We start from the raw sequence: 15925 nt of genomic DNA, 5'->3' as shown, positions 1-15925 counted from the left end.
CATGGAAAACCCCACACCACCACATTAATAAATTGAGCCTCATGACAGAATTCCAAGGATTTTAGTATGTAATCAATATTAAGCAATATAATCAGAAATAAACTTTGCAAAAAAATTTTTCCTTACAGTGATAATCCTATCTTTGGTAGATAAATACCAAACTATGTATGAAAAAAAATACCAGAACCAAAATAGGATCTTAGTTCTCTTACTTACAAGGTATACTAGTCAATCTTATAAAACTGACTCCTGGTGATTTTATCTATAAAAGTAGGGAGTGATGTGGTGGTATCATAAATCTCAATTTTGCTTTAAGGCATAATAAATTAATGTACATCAAGTTTAAAGTATAAATTGCTATAAGTATACAAAGTATCAAGGAAGACAAAACAAAATACTATTGTCTATCAATCACTAACAGCTTTTTAAGCCCTTAAATTAAAAAGTAATCAAAATCACGAAACAGCACAAGTACCTAATAGGGTTGGCAAAAAACTGAAGAGATGCGTAGTAATTCATGGGCATCCTACCTGCTAAGGAAGCCAATTAGCTAATCAAAAATGGGGGAGGTATGACTCCACAATTCCACTCCACTTATTTGCTCAATTATAAAAGCAAACAACAACAAAACCCTCAAAAAACAACAAACAAAAAAACCCACCCCAGATCCATCTAAGAATGCTCATAGCAAGCCATGTATGGTGGTATATGCTATAATCCCAGCAACCTGGGAGGCTGAGGCAGGAGGATTAGATAGTGAGACTCTATCAAAAAACAAAACAAAACCCAAACAAAAAAACCTCATAACATTTTTTAAGTCAAAAACCAGAAATGCAAATGTCTATCAATAGAAAAATGAAAAACAAACTGAAATACATTTGTGCAATACAACTCAGAAGATAAAAAGGAATGAAGCAATAATAAATGTAACATTATAGAATCTAAAAATGTTATGTTAAAGAAATTAATACACATTGAATGATTTCATTTTTATGAAAAGTTCTATAATACAGAAAATTACTCCATGATGAGAAAAATCAAAACACTGGTTGCCTCTGAGGTTGCCCATCCCCACTTCTAAGAAGGATACAGTATGACTTGGGGATAAAATAAACACTTTATTGGGGAAAAAAGGTGATAGGTATGTTAGTGGATGTCTTAGAAAATAATTAAAAATAAAATGAAGAATTTATTACTGCATATATTGCAGGGCCAACACGCCTAGTAAAGATGCTGGAAATAATACCATTAAAACTTCTGCAGAAATATTTATGCTCTATTAGGAAGAACAGTAAAATCAAAACTATTGTTTCACTGGAAAGCAAGAATAAATCCAGTTCATGGGGAGCTTAGTGGCAGAGTGCTTGTCTAGCATGTGTGAGGCACTGGGTTTGAGCCTCATCACTGCATATAAACAAACAAACAAACAAATAAAATAAAAAAATTCTACAATGTAGTTGTCTATCTAAACTACCAATTTTTTAAAAAAAATCCAGTTTGTGAAAAGTAAGGATATGTAAAGTGGCACCTAATAAAGGCTGTAAATAAAGCAATTAAGACTCATAATCAAAATAGATTAGTGTTTAATTTACTTACTACTCAGAGTAATACTTATTTAAGTAGCAACCTCAGAGAAAACTAAAGAAAATTTCTAAAGGCTGGGACCTTTAAAAAGGTGAAATTTCAGAAATACAAATCAAAGAGCACAATGTCATATCCTACTAAAATTCTAGATCATATTATTGGTACATAAGACAATAATGTGGGTATAACAAAAGGCATAAATGTTTCACCAACAATAAATATTACTATAACCTCAATTCTAATTTTTCAGTTATTACAGGGTATGTGTAAGAAATGCCTGCTGGTGTGCCTTGATTGGGAAAAAACCAACAAATAAACGAAATTTAAGTAACATTGTAAAACACAGAGTTATGGTAAAAGGTTATATAATTGTCCTCATTGTATTAATATCTTTGGAACAATCTAGACTAAGATTCCACAGTAATAACTAGTGCTCTTTGGTTCTGTCTGCCTTTTTTTTTTTTTTTAAAGCAATTCTTACCATTGAGTTGAAGGTGGCACTGGAAAAAGAAGGGTTAGCAGATTTACAATAAATACAAAGTCTAGAGGAACCAATAACATACAATATAATTATATAATTTAAACTCAGCTATCTTGACAGAACTCTTGATTGGTCTTAAGTTAAAAATAAGTTATAAGCCCTATAGAGGGTTCAGGAGTGTGACGTAGCTTCTTAAAAAACACACACACACAAGAAAAAAATTAAAAAGAAACCTTAATACTAATAAAATTTATTTTCAGAAGGATATGCAGTACTTATAGAGAAGTGAACTATATGCTGCTCTTAAAGCATGGCTGTCACAAATCAGAGTGACAAAGATTTAGGTAGCCAGTAAGGAGATGGTGTTTGGAAACCAGGTCACCAAAGAAGAGTAAAGAGTATTTTCCCTGAAGCAGTCATTCTCAACTCAGGTTCAGTGAAGAAACTGAGCCATAAAGGATTAATTTTTGTAATAAATTAACTTCTCTCCTGTGCATCTTAACATGTTGTTAGCTATGCATGTCCTTGTGGAAATTAAGAAAATGATAATCCAACTGGGCATGGTAGTACATGCCTGTAATCCCAGCAACTTGGGAGGTTGATGCTGGAGTTTGAGACCAGTCTCAGCAACTTAGTGAGCACTTGTCTCAAAATAAAAAGGGCTAGGGACATAGATCAATGGTATAGCATCCCTGTGTTCAATTCCTACTACCAATCTGAGAAAGAAAGAGAGAGAGAGAGAGAGAGAGAGAGAGAGAGAGAGAGAGAGAGAGAGAGAGAGAGAGANAATCTGAGAAAGAAAGAGAGAGAGAGAGAGAGAGAGAGAGAGAGAGAGAGAGAGAGAGAGAGAGAGAGAAAAGAAAACAATCACTTCAATTATTTTGTATAGGGTTTTTCTTGTGGGATGTCAAAAACCTAAACTAAAAGCTACTTAAAATTTTGCCTCTGAAAGACCCACCTCTTTACATATCCCTCTACATCCACAGCTATATAACCAGTAAGTATAACTCACTTTGCTCTTAGGATGTAATCAAAACAATTAAAGGAACACAGTGAAACTGATAATTTTGAGTAGGTTCTGTATTAGTCCTTTTAAAAAAAATTTTTCTGTAGTTATAGATGAACAGAATGCCTCATTTTATTGGTTTATTTTTATGTGGTGCTAAGGCTTGAACCAGTGCCTTACACATGCTAGCCAAGTGCTCTGCTACTGAGCTAGAGCCCCACCCTATAGCAGTTCTTTTAATTCTGAGATTTTCTTTTTAAAACAAAAATGTTCCACGTTTACAGAAGGTATTTTCTTGTAACAACCACATTTTTATAGCTGTTTCCCATTATCCTGCAAGAGTATTAATCCTACATAGTTCATTCATTTTTAGGCAGAAAAGCAGACTTAAGATCAGGTGAGTATATAGGTTTTTTAAAAATATTTTTTAGTTATAGACGGAAGAAATATCTTTATTTTGTTTATCCATTTTTATATGGTGCTGAGGATCGAACCCAGTGCCTCACATGTGTGAGGCAAGCACTCTGCCACTGAGCACAACCTCAGCCCGTACGAGTATATAGCTTTAAGAAACCAGGAGTAAAGTCTTTGGGTGGAATCTGCCACAATGCTCAAATGCTTTTTTTTTTTTTTTTTTTTTTAAGAACTTTTGGTCTGTTTTATAACCACTGCAAAAATAGAAAGTGTACCTTCTGATTATTTTATTCTGGTAAACTCCATTACTTTTAATAGTTATGTTCACAAAAGCCATATTGAAAAATGGGTAGATATGGCTAACATTAATAGGTTTTACTAAGAGTAATGTTTATTTTGATAGCTAAAGAAGCATCCTTATGTGGGACTAACCCAGAAAGACACTAAGTAAACTTTTCACAAAATCTCAAATTCAAAGTTATTTTGGCTAATGTCTTAGTTTTCATAATAACCCCCAGATCTGTTCATGATTTAGATACGAGATATCCTCCAAAAGCTCATGAGACAATGCAAGAATTTTCAGAGGCAAAATAATTAGCCCATGAGAGGTATAACCTAATCAGTGGATTAATCCACTAATGTGGATTAACTGGGCAGTAACTATAGGCAGGTAGGGTATGGCTGGATGAAGTAGGTCACTTGGGTGTGTCTTTGGGTTTTATATTTTATTCTTGGTGAGCAGAGCTCTTTCTCTATTTCCTGGTTCCCATGTCCTGAGCTGTTTTCCTCTGCCACGCCCTTCTGCCATGATGTTATACCTCATCTCAGGCCCAGAGCTATAGAGATGACCAATCATGGACTAAACCTCTGAAATAGAGAGCCAAAATAAACCTTTCCTCCTCTAAATTGTTCTTGTCAGGTCTTTTAGTCACAGTGAAGAATAGCTAACTAGAACAACATCACACAAAAACTTGAGGTGATATCTGAAGCTACTTCTTCAAATCTAAGTTCCATAAGTTTATCAGCCACAGCACATCAAAGTCTCAGATTGGACCCTTCCTCTTTCTCCTTATCAGGAGGCTTCAGCTAATACACTACACTATATGCCTCTGTCATATGACAGGATTTGTAATCTGTCCCAGTCATTATTTCCCTCTACTTCTCTTTTTGTGCCAGGCTCTTGTACTGGGTTCAATATATGGTTACAAGGAGGAATACAAAGTAGAATAAAGAAGCAGGAATTCTCCCAGTTTTTTCCGAGGCACTAGACAGAGCTGCCTTTCCTTCTCTAGAACTACTTGGTCCCATGATGGGAGCAGGAGCAGTTGCTTCATTTAGGAGTTCCTTTCTTATCTTTCTCAATTTGAATAACTGAAGAAACACTGAGTTAATATCAATTAACACAATCACATACTTTCACATTTTAAAAACTCAAACAAGCCCTGATATCAAACTAGGTAAAAGAGGTGCTTTGGACACAATGTATTTTAGAAAGGCACAGTATACTTTATAAAGTAGTAAAATGACAGACAAAAGGTCCAGGCTTTCGTCTCATCACTACCAGCTGAGTAGTTTCTAGTTGCCTTTAAATGTCTATCCCCATAAAGTTGTTAAGAAAGACAGAAAATACGAAAGTTACAAAAATTCTTTGCAAACAATAAACATTCTCTAAAAATGTCACTTATTTTGAAGAATATATAATATATAAAGTTACAAGATGGAACTGTTCCTTCTTTTAAGAAACCTTATACATTTTAGGGTTATGTATTTCGAACTGGTAAAACGGGCAATCAAGTAGTATTAAAACTAATTTCAGTGTTTTAACTAAACAACAGTTCAAATAATCATTACACATTGATGAGATTATGTCTTCATTACAATCAACAGAATCTTTGCAACAGGTTATTGTGAACCAGAAGAAAAAAGATCTGAAGAAGACTAATAGTTAAAATATGGAATAATTCATTTGGTTTGTATAAATTCTCAAGTAAAATGACTAGTCTAGATACTTAAAAACATTATTTGAATATGGACTCAGGCAGGCCTACTTGATTGTTTTTATATACAGTACATTTACTAAGAGAAATTTCATACCTCACTACAAGATGCAACTGCTCTGTGTAAAGGTGTCAACCATTTGCTGTCTTTGGCATTAACTCTAGCTCCTGCAACAAGAAAAAAATAAATTGAAATATTTTACATAAAATACTTAAAATAAATCTCTTGAAATAAGAGTTATATATGATCCAAACTGGAATAAAAAACAATTGAAAAACTACTTTTTTATACTTTCTAATTTAAATTACCCTTAAGTCATAAAACAAAATCATCTCTTAAAAACTGATATAATTATCCAACAAGGTAATAGCTTTTATTAAAAATAAAAAAAATCATTTATTTATATGCTAGATAAGCCACCTTTATACAGAGCATATCCAAGAAAGATCAGATCCCACTTAGAAATATGAGTTAAAAACTGAAATACTCAAATAAATGAACATAATACTACTTGGAGATAAATAGCAGATTATTCCAACGTGTTCATTACATTTCTTGCTAATGAAAGTATGTCATAAAGTAATAAAATAATATCAAAATACTTCTACAGCTATAACTAAAAATGTCTGGACTAGAAAGGAACTAATCCACATGTCTTTTTGGGTTATACCTTAACTAAGGTTTCAAGGAGGAATTAAAAAAAAAATCAAGTATGTGCAACTGTTTAGAAATTATTAAGTCAATGGACAAAAATTACCCTTACCAGGATACAAACACATTTATTAAGACAAAAAGTGTACTACATAATTGTTACCAAAAGTTGGTCCTTGTCCCTGATATCAACTGAACACCGAGGACACGGTTTTGAGAAAAAGAAAAAAGAAATTTTTACTGTTTTGCTAGCAAAGAAGTAGTATTGGAGATTCCTGTCTCAGAGGCTGCAATTCTCCCTATCTGGGAGAAGAGAAGTTTTTAGAGAAGGGATTCATTCCAGATGTCCTGGCTGGGGAAGATGGGATTCTACATGTGCTCTGATGGGGGTTGAAATTCACATACTAACTTGGGAGAGGTCACTTCCTGTATCTTCTGGTGCCATCTCCTTCCTGTTATGGGTGTGTACAGATAACTTTAGGCCTAGGATGGGACAAAGGTGATCCTGTGGCCTTTCACCTTCAGGTTAGGGAGAGGAAGAGGAAGAGGAGGAAAAGAAAACATGTACATTTTAAAATAAGCCTCAGTTGCAGAGTAGCAAGGCTATTTTAAAAGCATGAAGTGGATCACTGTTACATCATGAGGGAAAAAAATCTACCTTTTACATGAAATCCATTCATTTGTACTCAAGCCCCAGTCAAAAAGAAATATTACACAGGATCACTCTATAAGTAGATAAGAAACAGCTCTGGCTCTTGGAATTGGCAGACAGGTCCTATCCTGTAAATAATCCTATTTACATCCCAAACCCTAACTAAATCCTTACTTCCTGGATGATGAAAGGTACAATGAATAGTCCAACATCAGTCGTTATAGCAGAACCAAGTCTAGAATTCATACCTCTAATGTTTACATTACATCTATGTTTTGAGTATGAGGATCTGGGGGATAATCAAGTGCAGTGACTTCCATATTATAGCTCCAACAATTATTAACTATGGATCCCTAACTATAACAGGAATTTAAAAGCTGCTTTTGCTAAAAGTACCAAGTCTTTATTTGGGTCTGCAGAGGCTCAATGGCTTGATATCTCTGACTTCATTTTCTGTCTTTGGATTCCTGCTCAGCTCTGTACATAGGCATGCTAATCATTTAAGCAGTATTCATCCAAAAACTGCTAATACAAGGTTTATTAGCCCCAATTTTATCAAACTTGACCTATCTTTCTAAAAGAGTAACTAAGAGTAACTAAGGTATTTTCAGGATTTGCAGGGACATTCACCTACCAACTTTTACAACATCCTGTTCCAGACACCAGAGTGGGACTTAAAAGTCTGTAGTCATTGCCCTACACCTTCCAAGGAAACAGCAGAGTATTGCAGGCAGATCACCGATTGATGAGAATGCTGCCCCCCCCCCACCACTAAGAAGCAATCATCTTAACAGAACTGAATTGCCCCCTTCCAAGATCACAGGTCTGATTAACACCCTGAATAGCAAACAGAGACTGCCCCCTCAAACTACAATTAAAAAAGGACTTCTGGAGATTCACAGAATGAGACCTGAGATAATGATTGATCAGATCACAGTTTAACCAATAATGCTTAATTATGCATATCTCTTACCCCTACCCCAATTCTTCTTCTATTTAAACCTAAAACTCATGTCAATACCCCAAAGACAAGGTTGAGATGCTTAATGTCACTTTGTCTTTCCAATATGGCTATCAATAGAGTTCTTTTCACCATACTTTTTCCATTTTGAGTGGCGGGCCTGATCTGTTGGTATCTGAAGAGTCAGGACTTTGGCCTAGAGCTGCAGTAATAACTAGTTGTGTTTCTTCATCTAAAAAACAGATTTTATTATATCTTGCTATAAAGATTAACATGTAATAAAACTAGTACACATAGTGTAAATATATTAGAGGTACACTTAAAAGCCTTGAACATGAGAGAAAATGAGGGTTTAGGAAATATCCACAAATGAAGCAGTGAAAATTCTCAAAGTAGGTAGTAACAGAGAAGACACTGATGAGTGAGCTTTAAAGAATGCTCAGAGGGGCTAAGGTTGTGGCTCAGTGGTAGAGCACTCGCCTAGCATGTGCAGGGCACCTGGGTTCAATCCTCAGCACCACATAAAAATAAATAAACCAAATAAAGGTACTTGTCCATCTACAATTAAAAAAAAAAAAAAGAATGCTCAGAATTAGACTTTGGGAAAAGAAAAATCAACAAAACAAAGACCCAGCCAGAGAAAGAATTATTAAAATTAAAATTTTTAAATTTTTCTGATTTAAAAATTGAAATCAGAACCACACATATGCTAGTAAGTACTCTACCACTGAGCTACATCTCAGATGGAGAGTAGTATCTTTATGAAATAAATACTTGGGCAACCATCTTACAGAAGATGGTTAAAACACAGATAGCCTGAACACAGTAAGGTCAGCATTTGTTTGGGGTAGGAGGTAGAATAAAAATACTAGAAACATTTGAAATACCCACTGGATGGAAGCCTGGAGTCCCAGAGTTAGTGAAAGGGTGATACAGAAACTAAGGTCCTTCATTGTCTTATTCATTTATCTGCGTAGGACTTCAGTGGTTCTTTATACATGCATAGTAGAAGGGCAAGCCCTGACAGTAAGGCCTAAAGGGTATATACACAGACACTCAGAAGAAAATCTAGTCAGTGTGGTGGTGCATGCCTGTAATCCTAGCTACTTGGGAAGCTTGAGGAAGGAGGAGATAGTTTGAGGCCAGCCTGGGCAATTTAGTGAGACCTCTCTCAAAATGAAAAATCAAAAGGCCTGGGAACATAGCTCAGTGATAGAGCACCCCTGGATTCAATCCCAGTACACAAACATAAATACACACACACACAAAGTAAAAATCTAAAAAAAAGCTTAAGTGCACATTCACATTATGTCCCAATAAAAATAATCAACAGTTTCAGAGAAATTAAGTGTATAGTTTCAACACAAATTTATAATTCAACTTCTCAATTATCAAAGGTTCTGTGTTTTAGTATTGCAGTGTTAGTGTTCAAGAAATTCTCACTTTACTTGATACAGTCCCAAACTACAAGAGTAGTGATGCTCACAATTTGGATATGCCAAAAGAAGCCATAATGTGAAAAAGTCAGTTATTGACAATAAGGAAATTAAAAAAAAAAAAATCATATGCTGAGGTTGCTAAAATCTACAGCTAAAATCCATTGTTGTTAATCTCTTACTGTGCCTAATTTACAAAGTAAACAGGAATATATATTTTGAAAAAAAGCCCACCAGAAACAATACAGTGTAACAACTATGCACATAGGTTTTTATATTTTATTAATTATTTAAATAATCTAGAAATGTTTAAAGTATACAAGAAGATGTACAAATGTTATATTGCAAATATTATGTCATTTTATATAAGTGACTTGAGCATCTTCAGATTTTGATATATAATAGGGGTAGAGGTCTTGAAACTAATCTCCTGTTGGTACAAAGTGATTATATTCACTCAGAGCCTTCTAGGTATGTGAATAAATATGCTATGGAAACAAAGCAGACTAAATCCCTGACTTCTTGGAGTTTACATTCTAGTACGGAGAATAACAAAAAACAGGCATAATAGTAAAAGGATCTCAGATAACTATAATAGGAAAAAAAAGATAACAAAGGAGAGACTAGACAGTGGAGGTGGTGGTAGTGATCAGAGAAGGCCTCACTGATGAGGTGACATTTGAGCAAAGACATGAAAAAGGTGAAGGAGTAAGTCATGTGACTAACTAAGTAAAAGTCTGAGGCTGAGGAAACAATGGTGCAAACACCCAAAGGTAGAAGCAGGCCGGAGGGTCAGAGCAGAGCAAACAAAAAGGAGAGTAACAAAAACTGAAGTAAAAAAAAAATCGGGGGTGGGGAACTGAGGTACATATAAAATGTTCAGGCCAATTGCAAAAACTTACCTTTTTATAAGGAGAAATGTGAATAACTAAATTCATTTAAAACTTTATTTTTCCTTTGAAAAGAAGCTACATGAGCTATTTTACCTTATGAAACTGATAAAATATCATATTAAAATATTTTTCAAAGGCAAGCTGAAAAAGCTTTTTATAAACATACTTCAGTTAATTTTATACATTCTCTCAAATGCGGACATCTGAACACACAGGACTCATCTATCATACTTACAAAGAAAAGGATGTCAATCTTCTACAAAAAACTGAAAATCCTTTTGCAAACATTCACATTTAAAAGGAGGGGATTAAGTTGACCATGAACATATGGAAAGTTTCTTGTAGGCATAAAAATCTAAAATGACATAGCTCAGTGGCAGAGTGTTTGCTACCAAGTACAAGGCTCTGGGGGTTCAATCCCCAGAACTTAAAAACGGAGGGAAAAAACCCTTTCATGTTGAATCAAATAAAATAATGTCTATGATAAAACAAAAAGTAACAATTAGAATTCTATGTTAAAATAAAGAAATATAGCAATACAATTCTTACCAAAGTCATCAACATTAAAGTAAATGAAAGCCAGGAATGGTGCTGTACCCCCATAAAACTAGTGACTTGGGAGGCTAAGGGAGGAGGACAGCAAATTTAAGGCCAGCCTCAGCAATTCAGCAAGGCCCTAAAAGCAACTTAGTGAGACCCCTGTCTCAAGTAAAAATAAAAAGGGATGCAGATGTAGGTCAGTTGTAAAGTACCCCCAAGTACCAAAAAAGGTATAAATGAATGAATGAATAAATAAAGTAAATGGAACTCTACTGTTTGTAGCATGACTAATTCTCCGTGTAAAAAAAGAAACTGTTTCTTGGACAATATTTGTGACAAAACTTTTCATTCACATATAAATCTGTGGCCTATCAATTTACATTATTAGAGAAGATGCCCCAGTTAAGAAGAAACAGGATTTATTTCCTTTAATATCCTCAGTTTTTATCTCTGTTAAATTTTAGCTTAAAACTAGCGAGCATCTATAGATGAACAGATATCTTCAGGGAAATACATCACAAATGAAATAATTCATAAACTAAAAAATGTAAGTTGAGTCCATACCCACCCATATTGATTCTAATTATTATGAAGTTCATTATAAGCATAGACTTTTAAATTTTATGGGTTTATAATGGCAAAATTCTATGGGAGCTACTATTTAACAGGATCTTTGTGTAAGATTTCTGTTCTTAGGAACTGAGAGAAGTACAGTATCAAAGGAATATCCTAATTAAAAATATCAAAGGAATACTACTACTTCTCCAAATTCACTATGCATATATCTGTGCAATCTGGCAACACCAAAATTTGTTCAACTGCAGGTATTCTTTCCCAACAAATATCATAAAAATCTAGCTCTAACAAAATTTTTGTCCTATTTTTTTTTTAGATTTGTTTTTAGCAAAAATATTTCTAAGATCTATTTGACTACTTATTTTAGGAATGTAGGCAGTCTAACCACAATTGGAGCTATTTGAATACAGTTCTAGCATTACTTTGAATTATAAACAATGTTAAAGAACTGAGCAAAAATTAAAAAAAAAGCATAATTTCTTGAAGAACATTATAGACTCTCAAATAGAATTAGATAAAAACTACTCAAAGACAGAAAACCTACTGGCACTGTTTTGAAAAATACATTTATAATCAGACTATATCTTAACCACTTCTACTGCTGCACTTGTTACCAAAATGAGGTAACAATGAGGCCTATTACAGAAACTTATATAATAACATTTATAATGCTTATCCCCTACTCCTATTATCTTGATATATTTTTCATTTTCTCATAGTATTTATCTTTTAATATACTGTGAGCTTTATTTGTATTTATTATTCATATTCTTCTGTTCATCCTTATTAGATCATAAATTTTTGTAAAGGCAGCAATCTTTGTTTCATTCTTTAATGTACTCTTAGCACCCAGAACCGGATCTAAGTAATCAAAATTTTTATAGTAAGAATAAATAAGTTTCAGATATGAAACAAATATGAAGAATAACTATTTTTGAGACACATTATAACAAAAATACACATAATGTATTCTTATTACATAGGGGTGACCATACCAGATAGAATAAGGAGTTCAATGATTTCTGCATCTCCAAGGTAGGCAGCAGCATGTAATGGGGTTCTCTTTTCATTGTCCTGTAATAAAAAAGGAAAGACAGCATATTGGTTTCAAAATGAAGTTTATTTTATACAGCTTAAATGAAGAAAAATATTATTAATTTTCAACTTATTATTTCAATAACTCTAGCATGCAAGTCCCACTGACAAAACATAGGTTATTAGGTTATTTCCTTGATAAGAAAAGCCTTAAAATTTTTCTTTTTTGGCCTTGAAACAATAGTCTAGGTTGAGCATATTTATGTTGAAAATCTGATATCCAAAATGTGCACAAGTACCAAATATTTTTCAGGGTTTTAATGACTCAAATAGAAAATTTCATATCCAGAAACTTTGTTTCATGCACAAAATTATTAAAAATGTTGTATAAATATTATCTTCAGGGTATGTGTTTCAGGCTTATATGAAGCAAGTGAATTTCATGTTTAGATGTGGGTCCCATCCCCAAGAAATCTTATTATGTATATGCAAACATTACAAAATTGGAAATCTAAAATCCAAATTACACTGGAGCATTTTGGCAAGGAACACTCAATCTGTACAAAGTGCATTAAAGAATAAAAACAAGAATTTAGATGACAAAAAAACTGCTTCTCAGTCTTTCTTACACTGCTATTATACACGGGCAAATTCTTCTATACAATATTTTTTTCCCTTTCCAATATAATTTCAGTTTTATATAGTCTAGTTGTTGACTTAATAAAACAAATCTTAACAAACTAAGAGACTTGCTTATCAAAATGTTTCAACAGGAATACTCACAGTGGCACAAAGAAACTGTTTCTAGAGATTTGAAATTATCTTTTTTGTCCATTAAGGTTTTTTCCTTAATGTTCTTGCCATTTTAACTTTTACAGCCAAAACATGAATGTCATTTTTAAACATAAGAAAACACATTCTTCCAAATCTTCCTCCAGGAAAGAAAATTACATTTATTATGCTTCATGGACCTCCTTCCCCCGAACAACACTGTCTTCTAGTTGGAGAAGCAAGGTCTTAGGACAATATCACATTCAGGGATTTTATAATTAACAGATCCCATCTAAAGTTACAATGAAGTATTGCTGACTTGACTACATTTGAAAACTATTAATTTAGAAATACTTATTTTTTAAGTTCATATCCAATGTTTCTGATGTAGGCTTTTATGACAGACTATTAGTTGTTTTCTGCCTTGTCTCCCCTTTGTCCATAGAACTAATGTTTCAGCTAGTCACTCAGCCACAGAAAAGGATACATTCCTACCCTACAGAGTTACTTATGATCAGAACAATGGTATATGCTTGCAAGTTAATAGGCAAACAACTTCCAGATCATCTTCAACTTATAAGACAACTACCTCAGAGGTGGACTAATATTTTCCCACTTCCTTCAGGCTGGAAAGCAGATGTGAAATTGAGCACGCTTTGGCCATGTAGATGTAGACCAAAATCCTAGCTGACTTCCAAGAAACAAGTTTCTGAATGATCTCATAGAACAAAATTGCCCACCAGTTTGGACCACTAACTTCCAGACTATTAAGAGAAATAAACTTATGCAGTTTACCATTTGGGAATAATTATTATAGCTCAAGATTTGTTTTAAAATAAAAAGTTTATTTTATAATAATTTTCTATTTGGGGAATCACTCAATTATTCTAAGAGAGTTGAGCCACTGAGAATAAATTAGGAGTTAAAAAAAATACCAGGCAAAACAGGGGTTAAACATTGACAGGTAATAATGATGATATATTATAAGGGAGGTTGGTATACTGCTATTAACATTAAATTGCTTAGTAAGCTAAAAAGAGTTCTTGTCTAACCATAGTTAATTTCAACAAGACCATGTTTTTTATTCTAAGATATGTCTCAAGAAATAGAATACACTGCACAGAAATTATTCAACAAATAATTACTAAAAAAAAGCTAACAGAAATATCTAGCTATCAAAGCTGAGTACTGATTTAGTCATTTTTTAAAAAGAGATTCTTGGTCTAGGCTTTTCAATGCTAATCACTAAAACAGCAAACTTCCTCAGTGTTTAAATATGATCCAATCTAGTCAAATTGAGAAATATATCTATCACACAGGGGAAAACAAACACATAACACAATGACACATAAAGTGAGTCATTTGTATGTGAGAGATGTCTGGAATTCTGTGATTCATTGCCTCAAATCCTATTAATGTATTTTATGACTCACATGAACATAATTTTTCCTCTTTACAAATAAAATTTTTAAAAAAGGGGAACTGATTAAAGGCTGGGGTTGCTCAGTGGTACAGCACTTGCCCAGCATATGTGAGACACTGTGTTTGATCCTCAGTACCACATAATAAAATGAATAAATAAGAGAAAGGTACTGTGTCTATCTCAACTTAAAAAAAAAAAAAGGCAATAAAATATTTATTATTCCCATCATCAAAATGTGTTAAGATAAAGTTTAAAAAAAGATAATCTCTTGATACAAAGTAATTACATGTCAAGAAATTTTTAAAATAAAAGATATTTCTACATGTGCACAGAATCAATGATTAACTATACTGACTCAAACAAAATGCTGGAAACAATATTGATGCTTCTCAAATGGTTACCTAAAATTATGGTACAGAAGAAGCTCTTAATCTTCATTTAACAGATCCACATGATTAATCAATAGTCTTGAATAAAATGAATGATGTTTTTGATACACTAAGTATTTTGATTAGTAGTATATTATTAACACACACATTTTTGTTGACACACTGGCTGTGTGTTTATCAAGGGTAAGATATGTTTGTGACCACTTTTGTTTGTGCTAACTGGATCCATTATCCTAGCAATATAATTTATTTAACAGCCTACAAACTGATGATATGAAAATCCTAAAAGAAAAAAAAAAGGCTGTTATTTCATAATCCCAGGCTAAATACTATAAATAGACCAAATAAAGACTTGCTACCAAAAAAAGAAAGTGCTATTTACTGCATATGGCTAAAACAAGGAAACACTAATTCGAACAACAAACAGTAAAAGTCTCAAGGGTTTGCCTTAAGTTTGTTTCCTAAGGACCTAATTTCTCACATCACTTAAAGAAACTCAAAAGGCACAAATAATGCATTGTGGGTATGATCTAAGCAAGAAAGAGGACAAAGGACTCCCATCAGTGGACAATACATTATCAATGAAAAAGTCTAGAATCAATTAAAAAAAAAAATCAATTAAAAAAAAAAATCAAGCCAGACTGGGTGCCACATAACTATAATTTAAGCAACAAGGGAGGACAAGGCAGGAGGACTGCAGGTTCAAAGCCAACTTCAGCAACTCATTGAGGTCCTGTCTAGAAATAAAATTAAACAAAAAAAAGTCTGGAGACACAGCTCATGGTAAATCATCCCTGGGTTTAATCCCTAGTGTATACACATGGATACATAACAAATACACACTAAAACAAAATCAGCTAGTGCACATACATTGTTACCCTGAAATGCTTAGAGATCACTTTTAAGATTCCCAACTACCACTTATTAACATTATTAGATAAGAGGACTGTAGATCCACACAATGAAATATTATGCTTCTAATTTAAAATAAGGAACAGACCTCAAAATTCCTATCAATGAAACAATCTCTACTGCACAGTGTTAAATGTAGCAGAGCAACTGTATATATATATATATATATATATATATATATATATATATATATATATATATAT

The 15925-nt window shown here is 33.3% G+C and overlaps 1 protein-coding gene across 12 annotated transcripts in view; it reads right to left on the bottom strand.

Annotated features, from left to right (window-relative positions):
- Ankrd28 (ankyrin repeat domain 28) overlaps positions 1–15925 on the bottom strand; it is a 167058-nt gene that overhangs the window by 70611 nt on the left and 80522 nt on the right. For 8 of the 12 annotated variants that reach the window (XM_048801044.1, XM_048801045.1, XM_015494374.2 and 5 more), the window contains 2 exons: positions 12188–12266; positions 5580–5650 (listed from right to left, as the gene is read on the bottom strand). In XM_048801044.1, coding sequence (XP_048657001.1) covers positions 5580–5650; positions 12188–12266 — 150 coding nt within the window. The remainder of the gene's footprint in view (positions 1–5579; positions 5651–12187; positions 12267–15925) is intronic. The other 4 variants (XM_048801047.1, XM_048801048.1, XM_048801049.1 and 1 more) reach the window with 1 other exon arrangement.

This window comes from Marmota marmota, unplaced genomic scaffold, assembly GCF_001458135.2.
Source record: "Marmota marmota marmota unplaced genomic scaffold, marMar, whole genome shotgun sequence".
Classification (NCBI taxonomy): Eukaryota; Metazoa; Chordata; class Mammalia; order Rodentia; family Sciuridae; genus Marmota; species Marmota marmota.
Note: the sequence above shows the minus strand (reverse complement) of the source record. Positions and strands in the feature narration are given on the sequence as shown.